The following is an 18297-nucleotide window of genomic DNA, read 5'->3' as shown; positions in this document are numbered from 1 at the left end:
ATCAGATACCGCTATCTATCTCATGCCACATGGCTTTATATCAGTTTCTGCCTACAGCGAATCCTCCAATACCTTGTGGCTTACATACCCTAAACTGTTTTAACCTGTTGTAAAAAGAGTTTCAGAAATGTTCCATGACTTTGAAAAACTTTATGATAAATTTCCTTAGCAGAGCGTGTTAGAAACAGTATTGTTTGTATAAGCACATGTGCATTCTTGCATAGCCCAAAGAATATCTGTGTCAAAAATGTATGGGTATAAGGCTTTCTTTAGTGTTAAGAATTGCTTGTATGTGTCTTTAAAAGATGTCATAGAAGTCTATAGGATTAAGGAGTGTAATCTGTTTAGAATTCTGCAACGTACAGACAGGATCTGGTCTTTATTTTCTACCCCGCCCCCCTTTTTTTGAATCAGTACCAGGGATCGCACTCAGGACTGCCTGCTTGCAATACAGGTGCTTATGCCGCTGAGCTAAATCCCCAGCCCCTATACCCTCTTATTTCAAATTATTTTATGTACGAGAATAGTGCTTTATAATATTAGCTACAAGTTTTATTCAGTGGGAAAAAATAACATTTACTACTGATTGATGAAATCATTATCAGTGAATAAATGTGAGATTATTAAAAATGAAATAGTGTGTCACTTCAGATACAGAGTATGCAGGCCACAGTTAGTTTTGATCAGTTTCTTGTCTTGCAATTCTACCTAGTCCTCCACTGATGTGGATCCTGTATATGTATGTTTGGTTTATAGAAAAATAAGTTATTGTTATGAATTAATTCATAGTCTCTTCAGATAAGTTACAGTATCTATTCGATATGTAATAAGAATGTTCGTTTCCTTATTTATTGCATTTTTTAAAATATTTTTTTGGTTGCTAGAATTTTTCCTGATTCAATAGTTTTCTATCTTTTGGGTTTTCTTAAATTTCATTTCAATAAGGGATTATATTGTTTGTATAAAGCTCCATATTTTAACATAATCATCAAACTTTTTGTTTTTGTTTTGTTTTTTAAATTTAAGTGCTATTTCTGAGTTTCATCAGAATTATAAATTATGTAAAATTTATGTCAGGTTTCTTTAAAGTGAGTTACTTTAAATCACAAATAAATGACTTTATTTGATAATTTGCTTAGTAAATACAGTCATTTTTAGTGTATCAAATAATTACAATGCAACCCTTTTTATTGAATGGAAAATATAAAATATGCTTTGGCAGCCTGTAATAAGTAACATTTTACAATTTATTATTCCCATTTACTACATTTATTTATTTTAGTAAAATCATCCTTTCTTTGGAAAAAAGCATAACTGTTGATAAAAATAGTCCGAGGAGTCACAGCACTAATGATTTCTCTTACCCTCATTTTTCCACCACACCTTCTGTTATTGATTCTAAGCATGTAAAATATTGCTCTTGACAGAATAACTTTAGGAAAGTAACACTGAATTTCTCCCATTTGCCAGGTGTAGTCAGAATTACATGTGGTGGAACAAGTATGTTTCCTGAAAGTGCTAAATAGGCCATGTTGATTAGTGGAAAACATGTCTTAATGTAGAAGCTTACATGCTATTTCTGTGGCAAAAAATGTTTGTAAACTTTTTCTCCAAAGATGTTTCTGAAGGTTGATATTTAATCTTCATGAATAATTATATGTTAAAAATTGATCATGCTCATTTCTTAATGAAATGAGCAACTATACTTTTGAGTTTGGATATGCAGTGGGAAGGAGCGTACCCTGATGCATTTTAGAGGGAAAAACAGGCATCAATATAGTTATTTTATGACATTCAGGCAACATACTTCAAAGTGTACATTAAATCGCTAAAGTACTATTTTATGATTTATGATTATCAGAGTACTATTTCCTAACGAAGATCTTACATAACACCTTTTTAAAGTGCGTAATCAATTTTTTAAAACTTGTAGGGTTTTTTCTTTTTACTTCGTTAACTCTACTAATCAGGTTTGTTTCATGAAAGCATTTACCTTTTATGGGGTCTGTGGAGTTGAGGTATTTGCTTTGAATGCTCCGTATGATTGTCCTTGCATGCTGGCTTGCTTTCTGTGTCAATTAATGATAGTAGAAAATGTCATAATAATCTAACCATAATTCTTTCTTCCTTTTTCTCCTTGCCTACTGTGCTTGCTTTTCCCTTGTATGTATTTTGCTTACTTTTTTTTATAGATTTAATATTATACGTTTGATATGTATTACATAGAAAATTAAATAAAAATTTTATAATGCAAAGTATATGTAGATCTGAGTAAATAAATTTACCAATTCTTGGTGGGCAAGAGAGCCATTATGTTAGCCTTCAAAATCCCTATTGGGGTTGAAGGAGATTTATATATTCCTGAAAAGGAGGCGTTTGTTTTAATGTTTACGATATATTTTTCTACAAATAGAAAATAAAATACTCAAATAATTGAAACATATTCTGTGATATATATTTATTTATATACTTTGTCATACTTTACTATCTTGCAAGAAATACAACTATATTCTTGAATTTGACCTCAACTCTCCAATTGAGTCGCTTTTATAAATGTACTTTCCTGTTGTTATGCTTTTGTAATTTAGTCAGTTTGGTCATTGAGTTTGCGTAAGATAAATGGGGACAGTACACCTGTGCATGCCTTGATGTCTGTAGATACATACATAAAAGAAAACTTGGTAAGAATTGCTTAGTGACGCTGGAAAGGCTAGAGTATGTATAGCATGCATTAGTGAAGAGTTTCATTATTTATTCAGGTACACTAAGTGAAGCAACATGCCAACTTATTTGTATTGCCTCCTTAATCTACTAAAATGATTGATCCATGTTCTTTTATGTAACTTTAGAATCTTTCTCCTGCTAGGTTTTCCTGTGTATTGTTTTCTTTATCCAAAGTAGTACAGCTACGTATTCTTCCTATATTTAGGATCTATTACGAATTCAGTCTTAAACTAATAGTCAATTTATTTTAATCTTTTTTCTTTTTTCCTTGCACCTTGTTTGTTTTTCTTCTGATGCTTAAAATAGAAGTGGAGCAAAAAGGTAAATAATGTATTCAGTCTGAACCCCAGCTCCTTGTTATGTGCCTTATGGATGTTAACCTCCTCCCTCCCCTTCCCCCACGACTCTCCTGTGTTACAATAATCAGCAGGATCTCATAAATGCACCTCATAAAGAACTCGACTGTTTACAATGAAATTAGATGACTGCTATATCTGGTGATGGGGTAAAAATTCTGAAGTCGGCGAGGGGGGCTACCCTTTCTCTGTTTCTTTTTTACCCTTTTATCTCCTGTTCTGACACCCTGGATATTTTCTTACTATGATAGTGTCATCTTGCTTGGCTTCCAGAACCCACTCCATAGCATGCCATGGTTACAGGGTCCGCCTGATCGTTCATCTCTGCTTTCTTTGTATTTACTTTTCTCTGCTCCTGATTGCATTTTCCAATTTTTTATGTTCCTTCAATCAACATAGCTTTAACTTTGTAAAAGTTTTAATAAGCCTTGACATTGGGTTTTTCTGTTTGGCTTTACTTTGGGAACTTATAGGTGGGCTTGAGGGGCTGGAGCGTATAAATATTGCAATAAAGTAAAATATTTATACACTTTTATCCTAAAGCTCTAAAAGTTTGAAAGCATATATTACCAAATTATGTGAGTAAAAACATAAAAATGTTTAAATTCTCCAGCTCAATTTTAAATGTTCTTAAACATAGGTTTTTATTTGTGAAAATAAACCCCAGCCTCTTTAGATGCTGCTAGATGATTATGGCAGCTTCAGGAAAGATGGATAGTACTTCTGTTAAATTTAAATTTTGGCGTAATTGAATGCTAATAAATTAAGTTTTTCTTTTTTGACTTGTGATCGGTAAAACTCATGTTTGCCTGTGCAGGTTTTTAACTTAATTTAATTCTTGTCTTTTCTCTGTGACTATTAGTTTTTGTGTGCCCTGGGACTTTGAAAGCAATTGTGGACTCGCCATGTATATATGAAGCTGAACAAAAGGCAGGTGCTTGGTGCAAGGACCCTCTTCAGGCTGCAGATAAAATTTATTTCATGCCCTGGACTCCCTACCGCACCGATACTTTAATAGAATATGCCTCTATTGAAGATTTCCAAAACAGTCGCCAAACAACGACATACAAACTTCCAAACCGAGTAGATGGTACTGGATTTGTCGTCTATGATGGTGCTGTCTTTTTTAACAAAGAAAGAACAAGGAATATTGTGAAATTTGACTTGAGGACTAGAATTAAAAGTGGCGAGGCCATAATAAACTATGCCAACTACCATGATACCTCACCATACAGATGGGGAGGAAAGACTGATATTGACCTAGCAGTTGATGAAAATGGCTTATGGGTCATTTACGCCACTGAACAGAACAATGGAATGATAGTCATCAGCCAACTGAATCCATATACCCTTCGATTTGAAGCAACATGGGAGACTGTGTATGACAAACGGGCTGCATCAAATGCTTTCATGATCTGTGGAGTCCTCTATGTGGTCCGGTCAGTTTATCAAGACAATGAAAGTGAAACAGGCAAGAATGCAATTGATTACATTTACAACACCCGATTAAACCGAGGAGAGTATGTAGATGTTCCCTTCCCCAACCAGTACCAGTATATTGCTGCAGTGGATTACAATCCAAGAGATAATCAACTCTATGTGTGGAACAATAATTTTATTTTACGATATTCTCTGGAGTTTGGTCCACCTGATCCTGCCCAAGGTAAGATTGTTTACTTGTTAATGCTTTTGTTACTTGCCAGCAGCTTACTTGTAAAGAATTTCTTACTTGTAAAGAACTTCTTAATCTACTTTCTGTGTATATTTATTTTTCTTTCTCTGTGTATATTTTTTTTCTTTAATGCACAAGACATAATGGGTAGATTTTAGCCTTAGAGTGTTTTATCGAGCTTTCTCTTTCTGAATTTCTTCACTGAAATGTTAGCTGCAAGCAATTGTAGCATCATTATTCAGATAAGTTTTTTCATTGCTGAAAACATAACAGCATCTAGAAACCTGTTAGCTTTTTCCCCACTCCCTGACTCCTGAATTGATTACAATCTATGTGCAGACCTTTCAGCTTCTTGGCGCCAGTGGTTACAAGAAATGTGTGTTAGAAAGTCCCAAGAGAATGGCTAGTTTTGATGTACAGTGCTAGGCATAAATACTCTGAAGTTTTGGCTTCTATTCTCTGGAAAGGAGAGGGAATCATAACATATTTGTAGTTCATCGTGTGAAATTATATTTTTAGTTCCTGATAAACCAATGACAGTTTTAAATCAATATTTTTGTGACTGTAACTGTCACATACAGATTGAATATTAAAAGATTCCCAGTGGTGACTTATGACAACAGATATGTACACACTTTTGATTTGTGTTCTCGTCAAGTAACTTCCTCCAGAAGATCATTACTTTAAATTAAGCTAATTTTTAAACGTATTTTGAGTATGTTTATCGAGTGAGTTCAATTCTGTGAAAAATAATTTCAAGGTAAATTACTGTTTTATCAAGAACAAAATTGCTTCATACTCATGATAAAAGAATAGCCTGTTAATGTATGAGTATAGAACTAGTGGTAATTAAGTCTTTTCTATTTGAATAGTCATGTTTGTGGCTCTAAAATAGGAATTAATATTTCAATTAAGTGAGTTAATTGGAAATTTCAAATTATCCAATTACTTCACAATCTTAGGAATTGGAAATTTTGGGGATGTCTGTCTTTACAACAGGATAGAACAGGTTATCTTTTTGTTATGAAGGCTACATATACAAAAACATATTCATCTCCAAGTATATACCAATTTATGCTATTAAATTTTAAATACTGTTCTATGATCATGACTTCAGAAGGAGAAACTAAATAGCCTTTTCTGATTGAATTTCTAATTTGATTCTTTATAGACTGCAAAAACATGTGTGTTTTGTTTATAAAATGAACAAATTGATATTGACTTGGTTTTTCCCAAAATCATAAATGCCTAAAGCTTTGTTAAATTTAAAACTATAGCAGTAATAGTCATTGTTAACTTTTTAAAATTTGAATCTTCTTTTAGAGCACAAAAATCTGTACTGATCCTATATAAGAATAATTTATTTGAAGGATATTATTAAGACATACACAGGCTCTTCTTAGGCTTGACCCCTATCACTCGGGACGTTTCATGTGTCTCATTTTTTTTCTAAGCTGCCACATTGCTTTACCTCTATCCTGTATGTTATCAAGTCAAACTTCACCCACTCTAGGCCTTTGGCTAAAATGTATTGATCTTGTGTTAACCATTTTGTAACCTGCATTCCCCTGACAACTACTCCATTTGTCTTGGGTGGCAGTAAATCTTTCCCACTCATTAGGAATAAAGAGGAGGAAAATGCTTTTAAAAGGCTGAAATTCATAATCAACCAACATGTATAGGATTGTGAATAAAGCTGAGTAGGATTCAATTCGATGAAAAGTCATTAACCCCTCTACTCGTCACAAAGCTGCTCAGTGACATAAGGTATACATTCCAGTAAATATTTAATGCATTGCAAATGGAAAAATCCTTGGTAGTTTAGCTGCTTTGTGGGAAGAACAACTTTCACCTTTGAGAATGAGGAAGATGCATACATATAGCAAATGTGTACCCCTACAATGGTGTTTCTCATCCAAAATAACAATTTTTGTAAGTATTCCCAGAACATGCAAATTCACACTGACCCCTTATTAAGCCCTGAGTAATAAAAAGTTTCATCTGACCTAAATTTCTCTTACTGTTGATTGACCCATATTCTTGCTCTGCTCCTCCTTATAATTTATCTCTCTGTGCTGTAAGAAGCTCTGGTATCTCTCTTCTGGGATGTATGCTATCTGCATGCCTATAGATGGGACTCTGCAGAAGTGTTCCAGCCAATAGATATAGGTCAAACCAATAAGCCTTTGTCAGCTTTCCTGAAGCAGTATCCAAGAAGCACAGCAATGGAAAAACAAAGCCTTTGCCTTCAGTAAAGAAGTGATTAACTCATTTGGCCAAAATTCAGACCAAAGGTGTATGAACTAGATAAGCTACCATATAAATAACCAGGTGAAAATTGTGCCTTAAAATTGATTCTCTCATTCTTCGTTGTGAACTCATCCTACAGTGTGCTATGAAATTACCCATTCCTCTTATTCTTCATTGTGAAATCTTTCCTTGAATATTAGCTTTCCTGGTGCTTTTCCCCATTTATAAATTAAAGCATTTCCATTTCTGTTGGCACAAGCATATTATTTCTATGCTCTATTCTTTTTTTCTTTGAATTTCCAGCTTATATTTTGCCTGACTAGTTCATTTATTACATTCTTCTAAACTAATTTTTCTTTCTCAACTACTTTTCTCTAGCTGGTTTTAGGAAAAATGTCTTTTAGTCCTATTTTATTTCTTTAGCATTTGTTAATCTGAATTGGTATCTTTTAACTTAATCTGCCTGCACATTTGATATCCAGAATATTAACAACAAAATGTTGTATCTGTATACTGAATATCTGTCTTAGCTTGACTGTAAAGTAAGGTGCTTTGGTAATACAAGAGAAATTTGTTAACCAAAGATTCAGCTTTGTGTATGCTTAGCAAGTATTCAGCATAGACTACGTATTTCCTGATTACTCCTGTTTCACTGGTAGTGAATGTTTTTTAAGAGATGATCAGTATTTTTAGACACCAAATAAGAGTAAGGTTAATGAATGCTTAGTTTTGCCTACCAGGCTACAGACTTACTCTACCTAGAGTTCATCAGAAAGCAGTGGATGAATTTTTGGGACCATATTTAGGCGGACTATTATCCTTGTAAATAAAGTCCTCAAACTGTTTACTGCAGGAGGAACCTGGTATTAAATAACTTCTTTGTAACACTGCCATAGTGCTCTGAAACATTCTGTATACTTTTGAAATCTTCCTAAGTACCTTTTGAATGTCTTCATTACAGTTCTTCTAAGATAACTAAACTCAAATGATAAATAGTAGAATGCTATGGTCAGTTCATCTGGATGCTTGATATGGCATCCTGATAAATAGCAGTTTGTTACAAATAAAAAAGGGTTTATATTTAAATGACAATCCTATTGTTAGCTGTCATGTTTTCTGCTACTACTCATCAAATATTCTTGAGTTTTGAACCTTTGCTGTGAAGTCTCAGCCTTTGCAGCTTTCCTGAAGCATTTCAGGAAACTCAATAATTTATTGATCTAGTTTTATATTATCTTTCCATATCCTTTCTCTTTTTAGAGATTTACACAAAGCATTGTTAGCAAAGTGTTCCAAAATATGGACAAGTTGCTTTGTAGGAGCTGAACTTTTCAGAGTGTATGAAAATTTTTCACTTAGAAATGTAAAACCAAAACATTAAAGAGTGGCCAAGTGGCCTTAGACAGCAAGCACTTAAATTCTCCATGGCTGTTTCCACATCTGTGAAAGGAAGATGATTTTATGCCCACCTTCTGAGGTCTTGGTAAGGATTAAATAAGATGTTCTGATGATCTATGATGATGACTGGCATAGCATCTGGCATATAAATGTAAATAAGTATGAGCTTTTATCATTGCCAGATGCCTTCTTGGGACTTATATCTGCTTGTGGAAAGAAAGCATAGTAATTTTTTGAAATATCTTCATTTCTAGCTTCAGTGTACAAAAAAAACAACAAAAATTGCTCGATGTACTACCAAATTTGTTTTGCACAATTTCACAAATTCTAAGTTTTCCTCCTAAAGGATGCAGTGTTGTCACTTTCCAGTTATTTTTCACAAAATTGCGGTATTTTACTAATTTATCATTGAAGAATGTATTGATTCCATTTAAGAGTCTTATGGTAATCAGAAGGTACAAAGGTATAAACATGTATTAGTAAAAAAATGGAAACGTGGCTATAGAATGTTACGTGAACTTTTATGCATTTAATGGGAATTAATTTACTGTCTACCTTCACTGGATTATTATGACTCTTTTAACAGTGCTAGCTAACAGATCACTAATTGCAGCATTAGCACATATTTCAGTGATTAAATGTGTACTGATTAGTGCTAAGGTGTTGAGGGATACTTGAGATGGTGCACTGCTAAACCCTTCTGCTCCTCCTTTTTCTCTGCTCTGATCCCTCGTTTCCCTTTAAGACTTGACTCAGCCGCAGTCATTTGACACTTTTGCAAAAGATTGTGAGGCTTTTGACAAATGTTAATTGAGAAAGCACTGAAAGCCAAGCCGCATTGTAATCAAAAGAAAATTATAGAGGTTTAACAAGATGTCAGGCAAGTGCTTTACAGACAAAGATAGACAGGCTTGAATAGCTTTCTGTAGCAGTCTGGTAGGTATGATGTTTGACTGATGTACGTAAGCATCTCTCATATGGTCAATAAATTAAGTCTTCGAAATAAAACATGTTCTTAAGAAGCTTCACTTGAGATGGAGAAAAGGACATAGAATATGGATAGTGTATATTTCTAACAAGAATTTTATTACTACAGAAGACCTAGCAATAGATAAACTTTTTTCTGATACTTTCAATTTTGTCAAAAATATAGAACAAACACTTAGGAACCAGAATTTAAAATATTAAACATATGAGTGACAGTATGAACTTACTTTCTAATAACTTGTAATATTACAGCCAATGTCTTGTGAATAGATTGAACAATGTTTTTGTAAGATTTTTTAAATGTCTGCTTTTAATTTGCTGTACTTAGCATGTCAACTTAAGATATCATGTATAGTTTTAAGAGTCATTCTATAAATATTGACAAAACTTCAGTGTGATCTCTTGTAACAGGTTTAAATAGTATTGTTTTTACTGATAGGTGTTTTTATTGTTGCTTAATTAAATGATAATGAAGAAAGCATTTCTCATCTAAAGTAACTGTTTGAAACTAATGTTGGAAGATAAAAATAATCTTTCAAAAAAAATTTTTCTTTTGCTTTGAGATATGTACCCATAGTTTCTTTTATGTTCTCTGTGAAGGGTTAGTAAAATATGGAGGGTTGGTTTCCAATTTAGCATGATTTGATCTAACTCTGTTCTTGTTAAGAGATTGCTCTTTCACTTTGCCCAGCACTAGCTGCTTCTTCCTACCTACGTTTCCAAAGGGAAAGATGACAGACTGGGATGTTTCTCTACTAAAACAGAACAGGCATGCCAAGGTTATCTTGTGTTTGGATCTAATCAGACATGCTCAAAACTCTCTCAAACAAAATGGCTGCTGGGTGGAAAGATGTCACCATCATTTATTTTCCCACAAGATGTAGAATGAGTGATTTTAAATTATGTTATTGTTCCAATTATATATAATTGTCAAACTTTTGTCGACAATTTGGACTCACAGAGTATAAGTTTGTATAAGAATTTTCCTACATTAAGCTAACCTTTATTTCCTACTAGATGGTGTGAGATTATACTTCAACTGCACTATCAAATATTTCAGTGACAAATAAGGACAGAATCATGTAGCAGAAGATACAGTAAATTCACACTATCATCATTTTAGGCAGTATAGTGAATAAATTGGAATAAGTGAAGAGAATTATTCTTCACTTTCCCTACTTGCAGTGTCAGAAATTCTGCTTGTTGTTTTTGGGGATATTGTGGTTGGGTAGGATTTTGTGTGTCTCCACACCTGCACATTCACCTGTGCATGCCTGTATGTGCGTGTGAGAGTGTGTTGGAGATTAATACACTCATCTTTTTTCCATAGTGCCTACCACAGCTGTGACAATAACTTCTTCCGCTGAGCTGTTCAAAACCACAGTATCAACCACAAGCACTACTTCTCAGAAAGGCCCCCTGAGCACCACAGTAGCTGGATCACAGGAAGGAAGCAAAGGGACAAAACCACCTCCAGCAGTTTCTACAACCAAAATTCCTCCTGTAACAAATATTTTTCCCCTGCCAGAGAGATTCTGCGAAGCATTAGAAGCGAGGGGGATAAAGTGGCCTCAGACACAAAGGGGAATGATGGTTGAACGACCCTGTCCCAAGGGAACAAGAGGTATTTCCTTTAAAATACCATGCATACGTTTGTAACGTCAGTAAGGAAGTTGAGTTACATTCAAGGAATTTTATATGAAGAAAAATAATTTACAGCAGCTACTTTTATTAATTTTGCTACTTTGATAATATAGCATCTGTATAAAACAAAGGTTTGTGGTTTTTAACTTTTTAATTTATTTTTTTTTTTTTTTTACAACTAAAAAATGTTTTAAGCTGCAAAAGTCAGGTACTGGCTTACCACTCCCACGTAAAGACCTAGGTCAAGTCTGGGATTTTTGCCCAAGGATTCTGATGGGGCTCACAGCTGCCTTTCTCATTCCCAGCATCACTTTGGATGAGTCCCAAGAAAAACACAGGCTTTTTGTTTGTTTGCTATAAATGTCTGATATTTCTGTACTTACTTTACAGTTACTGCGTATAATCTGCATTTTCCTCTCCTTTTTGTCAGTTACTGTCAGCTACTTCCATTAGTGTTTATTTAAAATTTAACACACAGTCTAGGATCATCATAGCTGATTTCCCGAATGCATGCAGAAAAATGGTTTCAATTTCACCATTGCTTTCTACATCTGTCGTAGGAACTGCCTCGTATCTCTGCATGGTTTCCACTGGAACATGGAACCCAAAGGGCCCTGATCTTAGCAACTGCACCTCACACTGGGTAAATCAGCTGGCTCAGAAGGTTGGTTGGATCATTTTAATATGATACACATTTGTGATTTAGGGCTTTAACTTCTGACATAAATAATTTAGTTTCATATGCTAAAACCAGGATCATTGCTCTTTGTTCAATATAAAAATTATGCATAGTTATCTGTAAACCCTTTCTTGAAACTTACATGTGTTTCAGGGTTTGCTGTTTTCTATGTTAAGGTTTTTTAATGACTACATACTTGTTTAATTTCATTCATATTTAGTTGGCTCAGCTTCTTTTGATGTTCATAAGACAAATAGTGCATTGGCCTAATAAATCCAGGATCATTAAGTTTGCAACCGAATTCACAGAATGCAAGCAGATGTTTGTATCATACATGATTATGATGCGAGGAATAAAAGAATAACTTTAAAAGGCATTAGGAACTTAAATATTGAAGTATAACACAATGCACTTTCATATTTTCTTTCTCCATCCACCTCTCTGAAGTAAAAACCCTAGATAATAACCCTCTGTATCACACTGATTAGCTTCTGATTTAAATTCTAGAGCATTGGGATAAACAAGAGTTCTAAATCACAATTTTAAATGAGTACAGTGAAATGAGAGAACTGGCCGAAAATTTTTGAAAAGGATTTTTGTTTTGTTTTGTTTTGTTTCATTTTCCTTGTGTTTCTTTTAAGTGTCTGGTTAAAAATTTCTTTTGTGTGTTGAGGATCTAAAACCCTTTAATCTTCTGAGATGAAGAGAAAGTTATTGTCTCAATTAGTTGCAGATTTTAACATCCTTGCAAAGAAAATTCTTTTTTTCACCACAACAGAAGTTCTCAAGGAAAAAGAAAGGCCACAAATAGAACAGAAAACCTAACTGAGATAATGCATGTTGTCATTTTAGATTAGAAGTGGAGAAAATGCTGCTAGTCTCGCCAACGAACTGGCTAAACACACTAAAGGGCCAGTGTTTGCAGGCGATGTGAGTTCTTCAGTGAGGCTGATGGAGCAGTTGGTGGACATCCTGGATGCACAGCTGCAGGAACTAAAACCCAGTGAAAAGGATTCAGCAGGAAGGAGTTATAACAAGGTAGGAGAAACTCTTCCCTGTTTAAATTAGATATTTTGTATGACAGCTCCCCAGTGTTCCAACAATGGATTGCCAAAGCCCTGGCCCCCTGGACATAACCTTTAGAACCCAAATTTGGTTACTTTCCCCAAAAAAGAGCACAAGAGCAACATTGTCTCACCAACCTAAATAAATGACCCTGATTCCCTGAGGGATCTTAGTTGGTGACAAATATTATTCCTCTGATTGTGGTCAGCAATCTTTTTTTTAGAATGCATTCATCGCACCCTCAGAGATTATATGTTACATCCTTGATACACCTGGTATGCTAATGCTGTGTGTGCAACTGTTACAGTTGCAGCAGAACTGTCACACGCATAGGAATATACAGGTCACGTTTCTCCCTGCAAGAAAACTTGCATCATTGCTATTAATTTTTCCTACTATGACTAAAATGGATAGAAATTATCACTGTTTAACATTAATTTGAATCCAAAGCTGTGGCTAATATAATTTCACAAGGTTTTTAAAAATGAACTTTAAAAAAAACCCTACAGTATATATTTGATCCCTTTTTCTTTTTCTTTTCCCCTTAGTCAACATGCTTTGGCTTCATATATTTCATAAAATACATTAAAACATGTAAGTAAACAGTTAGTGTAGACCCACAGACCTCCAGAGGACTCCTGTAAATAAACAATGAACTGAACTCTGGAACAGCAGCTTATTTTTTGAGGATTTCTTCTTTCCTCATTTTCAGCAGATATAATCTAACCTCTGGTTTTCTTTTCTTTTACTTAAAAGCTCCAAAAACGAGAGAAGACATGCAGGGCTTACCTTAAGGTATCTCTCCTGTGCTGTCACCCTGCTTTCTCCCTCTTCAGCTACCTGCCACGCTTTATCATCTTGCTGCATGATCCAATGTATTTCAGTCTTTGATAATTATATAATGTGCCCCATATCAGCTGTACAAATGTTGGCTTTTCACAGGTATATTACTCTCAGAATAAGCATATAATTTATTTGAATAATTATTGCTGTTTTTCCATTCCAAAAGTACTGGAATTTTAATGAACCATTCTCTGAATTGGAAAGTAATCATATAGTCTCAGACGTTTTCTGTTGTCATCTCTGGATTAAAAAACAACTTGAGTTAAAACAGCTATGATATATTCTTGGCAGTTTATCATATCAAAGACTGTATAGTCATAATGAATGTGCATGAAAAAGTCACTGCTTTCTTATCTTTGTGGCATACTCTTAAATGAAATAGGCTCTGTCCTGAAAATTTGAGCATTCATTTCTAGAATCAGGTTGATATACAATGGGTTACTAAAAATGAAATAAAATGTAATGTGACTATGATATATTGGCATATGTTGCATATGGGTTTTACCCAGCTAGTAAGAACAGAGAACCACTGTTAGGTTCAGAATCTTTTCCGCCCCAGCCATTTTTTCTTCTTGGATGTATATCCAACTAACAGGGAAAATGGAAAGGCTAACAGTAGACTTATGGCACACTAATGCTGAATGTTGGCTCAGAACATTAAAACCAAATGGCATTTCATTTTGATCTGTGAATTTTACAAATTCCATTTCGGGGTTAGTAATCTTCTAACTTTACCCTCCTGGGTACCATTACCATGATAAACTAAATCTTGAGGAATTAATCTATATGCTATGACAACGAAACAAACAAATTTTGTAATTTCAAACAGGTTATGCAGAAGCCATAATTTCATTAGTTTTGATTGGCAAAGTCTAAGGAGCAAAAAATATTACCAAAAAATCTCACTAGTTAGTAAAATACTGTTGGACCTGAGAACTATCTAAGAAAGTGTGAGAAGAAAGGCTGCTTTCATGTTGTCTCTTTTTAGCCTGTTTAATGGGGCTAAGAAATAACTGCTGCAATCTATAAAACTTTTCAAATGCAAATGTTCGCATCACCTTTAAGCTATTAGTTAATGTGGAAAATGTAATAATTGGTATGTTGCCCAGGACATATATCTAAAGCATAGTTCTTTTTCCTGTAACAGAAAAGATGGCTTCAGGAATATGATTAGGCTAGTGATCATTTTGATCCCACTGGAAAAATACAAATTATAATAAATAAAGAGGTTTTTGAATTAACAAACCATGCCATCAGTGAGTCGTGTATCCATGGTAAATTTCAGCATGAACTTAAATTTCTGGCCAGTGTCATTTTCAGAATGTCTCAGATAAGCTTCTCTGTTCAGATAAGACTAATAAAACTCCTTAAATTGCAAATCAGAAGCTGGCTTACACTGTGCAAATAAACTGAGTTCCTACCTTGTGACAGAGGATTCATTTGTAACTTAGATTATAGGCTCGACTCCTTTTTTCTTGGTGACTAATGAATCTGGCCTCAGCAGACCAGTTTCTGTTCCACTCTAGTTAATGGCTGCAGCAGGATCTGTGTGAGCAGTTTGACTGTTCCATCTCCTAATAGAGAGAGGGGAAAAAATCACCACTTGGAAGTATGTTCCACCTGCCAGGAAGGTCATGGGGCTCACAAGGCAGACAGAACAGGGATATTAAGATGGATTAAGCTAATTAATCTTACTCTGACAGTAGCCTCAAACAACTTTTCCCTGCTCATTTCAATATTCTGCCCTAAACTAGCAACTTTCACTGTTGTTTTGTTTTTTATATAATGTATGTTCTTTTTCTTCAGTAATATCAATAGGTCAACTTTGGGTTTAATGATAGATTATGACTAGGTAAATGGAGTAGTAAATAGATACGGTGATTTCAGTTCTCTGGGTCATAGTCGGGGTGTAAGTACAGCCCGACGCAGTAAGTAAGATTCCACCTTCAGTTGACTAGTTATGAAGTAGCTACTAACTACTGGTAGACACTGAAGGAAGTCTTTCTAAGATGCCCTGTTATTCATTTAATTATATCTGCTGGTGTCATGGGTTACTTTTTTTAAATGTTATTTTGCATAGTAATAAATGAGCCCATACATATGAATATTTGCAATTTGGATGTTTGTGATGAATTTATGTTTTATTATTTTCTTTAAATTATCAATGCAGGCATTAAATATTCTGCTTAATATCTTTGAGAGTAGTCATTTTTATTTATTAAGGGTTTTTTTTAGCTGGATAGGGAACTGGAAGAGTGAAAATGTTAGCAAATAATTTAAACTTGAAAATTATATTTTAATTTAATAAATAATAATAATGAATGGATTGTCTCTTGTCAGACACCTTTTTAATTACTATTCTAATTTAGGTTCCCAAAAACAACATGATTCAGCTTTCAGACATAATATTAGTCTGCTCTGGAGACATCAGAGTTTTCTATTTAGAAGATTCAAATCTTGACATTCTAAAAAGGATGACCGTAGTTGTAACCATAACTGTAAGGGTCATGCCTCAGATTCAGAGCTGCTGATGTTTGTTATATTTTTTCTTCCAGCTGCTGAGGTATGATTAGGTAAAAACACAAGTCACCTTGCTGCTCATACAGTAGTCAAATCATAAGTCTACTGGTCTTTAGTCCTGTTATGAAGGGATCAGGTCTATGCAGGTCCAACTATTGTTCTGTCTTGAAGTAAGAGTAAATCATAGTGGCAGATACATGCTACAGTTGACACTAGTCAGCAATTGTGAAATCACTTTAGTTATTAAAACAGTCTGAACTAATGATACTATTCTAATGGATACAGGCAATTGTCGACACGGTGGACAACCTTCTGAGACCTGAGGCCTTGGAGTCCTGGAAGCATATGAATTCTTCTGAACAAGCACATACAGCAACGATGTTACTTGATACCTTGGAAGAAGGGGCTTTTGTCCTGGCAGATAATCTCTTAGAACCAACAAGGGTCTCAATGCCCACAGAAAATATTGGTAAGTCTATCTATTGCCAGGTTTAGTTTTGATTTAGAATGTAGATGTCTGAGAGAATTTTTTTCACTTTGAGTCTTATCTCCTACTGCTAAACTTCTTTTTGGTTAAATTATTTTTGTCTGTTAGCAGAAGAAATTGTTGCTCATGCTTAATAAAATTAATAAAAAAGCCTAAATCTACTCTATATCTGTAAAGTTGGTTTTATGGGTATATATGTATTTTTTTCCCAGCTGAAAAATTGTAAAAGAAGCGTAAGAGCATTTAAATTCCAAAATATGGATTGTTTAAGTAAGGAAAAGTACGCATATGAAATAGTGGAAAAAGCTTTTCCATTTTACATAACATGTTCCTAATGAATCTAGATTATTTTATGGAATGTCTTTTCCCTCTCAAATATTTTAGCTCACAGAATTTGAGCAAAATGTTTATATTAAATAAAATTGCCCTCAGGTGAAAATATGGTTAAGGAACTACCATAATGCAGAATGTTTCTGTTTCTTAGATTGGAAAGTAAGTACAAATAGTTTTGAAGTGTAATTTAGAATTTAAAGGCTACCACTGAAAGACAGTAATTCACTGTTGAAAATACTTTCAAGAAAATTTTATAATTTAAGCACACCAGTTTGGAATTGTTAATGATTGGAGGAACTTTGATGACATTTGCCATAACTCTTAGTAAAGTGAAAAGTTTCATTAAGTGTACTTTTTAGCACATGTACACACACACATACAGGTGCACATGTACTCACACTCATGAGGGAGACACATCCTGCTCTTAAGGCCAAGGCCAGTAGACACTGAGTGAAGCCTTTCTAAGATGCCCTGTCATTCATTTAATTATATTTGCTGGTGTCATGAGAATTTATATTTAAAAAATCGTATGTCACAATGGATATAAGTCATATTACGTATTAAGCTTTATTTTAAATAAGTGGTTTTCACAAGAAATACTGAAACTTTTTCCTGAAATGTGGCAATGAGAAATCACTTCATAGTTCAAAGTAAATGAAGTAAAAATAATTTGGCCTACCACAACCAGGGATATCTTGTCACGAGGAAAAGGATTTTTCAAAGTAGCCTTGGTAGTAATCCAACCAAGAATGAAACTCCCCTCTGTCTTTCATTATTTTTGAGGTTGATTTAATTATGGATTTAATAAAATTCCTATGATACTCATGGAGCAATAATTCTCAAGTGTTTCTAGAGACCTGTACAAGGATAGAGGTGTGTGGACTTGATCATTTTAGGAAAGGAGTCATGGAAAGTATTTTTGTGATTTGGTCTATTACCACATTAAGTTATATCCTAAAGTTTTGAAATTAATAGTATTAATAAAAATAACAACAAAAACCTAATCACAGTTTTCCTCCCGTGCTCTTCTCAGAGTCCAAGAAATTTAATGAGCCCTGTCAAAGTTCTATATTCTGGTTAGCCTTATATATGTATATATTTATATGTAGCACCTGATTATAAATCTCCCACATATAAAGCATGGTTCTTTGTATTGAATTTTCTTTATTTTTTAATTAAGAAAACGATGTGCTGGAGATTCTTCAGGAGTATAATGTATGTTTTACTGACATCCATACAACAACGCCTGGAACTTACTCTGCATTGTTGAATAACCAAGAATTAATGATACGTGACAGTCATTTTGCATACCGTAACACAGTTTTAGTGTTAAGGAAGA

At 34.1% G+C, this 18297-nt stretch overlaps 1 protein-coding gene across 39 annotated transcripts in view; it reads left to right on the top strand.

The window, feature by feature from the left end:
* Adgrl2 (adhesion G protein-coupled receptor L2) overlaps window positions 1-18297 on the top strand; it is a 612767-nt gene that overhangs the window by 561628 nt on the left and 32842 nt on the right. For 22 of the 39 annotated variants that reach the window (XM_063257703.1, XM_063257708.1, XM_063257705.1 and 19 more), the window contains 6 exons: window positions 3943-4743; window positions 10718-11011; window positions 11592-11695; window positions 12563-12748; window positions 13532-13570; window positions 16424-16607. In XM_063257703.1, coding sequence (XP_063113773.1) covers window positions 3943-4743; window positions 10718-11011; window positions 11592-11695; window positions 12563-12748; window positions 13532-13570; window positions 16424-16607 — 1608 coding nt within the window. The remainder of the gene's footprint in view (window positions 1-3942; window positions 4744-10717; window positions 11012-11591; window positions 11696-12562; window positions 12749-13531; window positions 13571-16423; window positions 16608-18297) is intronic. The other 17 variants (XM_005007923.4, XM_013142917.3, XM_063257759.1 and 14 more) reach the window with 4 other exon arrangements.

This window comes from Cavia porcellus, unplaced genomic scaffold (assembly GCF_034190915.1).
Source record: "Cavia porcellus strain 051 isolate PalLab524CR breed Dunkin Hartley unplaced genomic scaffold, mCavPor4.1 scaffold_1, whole genome shotgun sequence".
In the NCBI taxonomy this organism is placed as follows: domain Eukaryota; kingdom Metazoa; phylum Chordata; class Mammalia; order Rodentia; family Caviidae; genus Cavia; species Cavia porcellus.
Note: the sequence above shows the minus strand (reverse complement) of the source record. Positions and strands in the feature narration are given on the sequence as shown.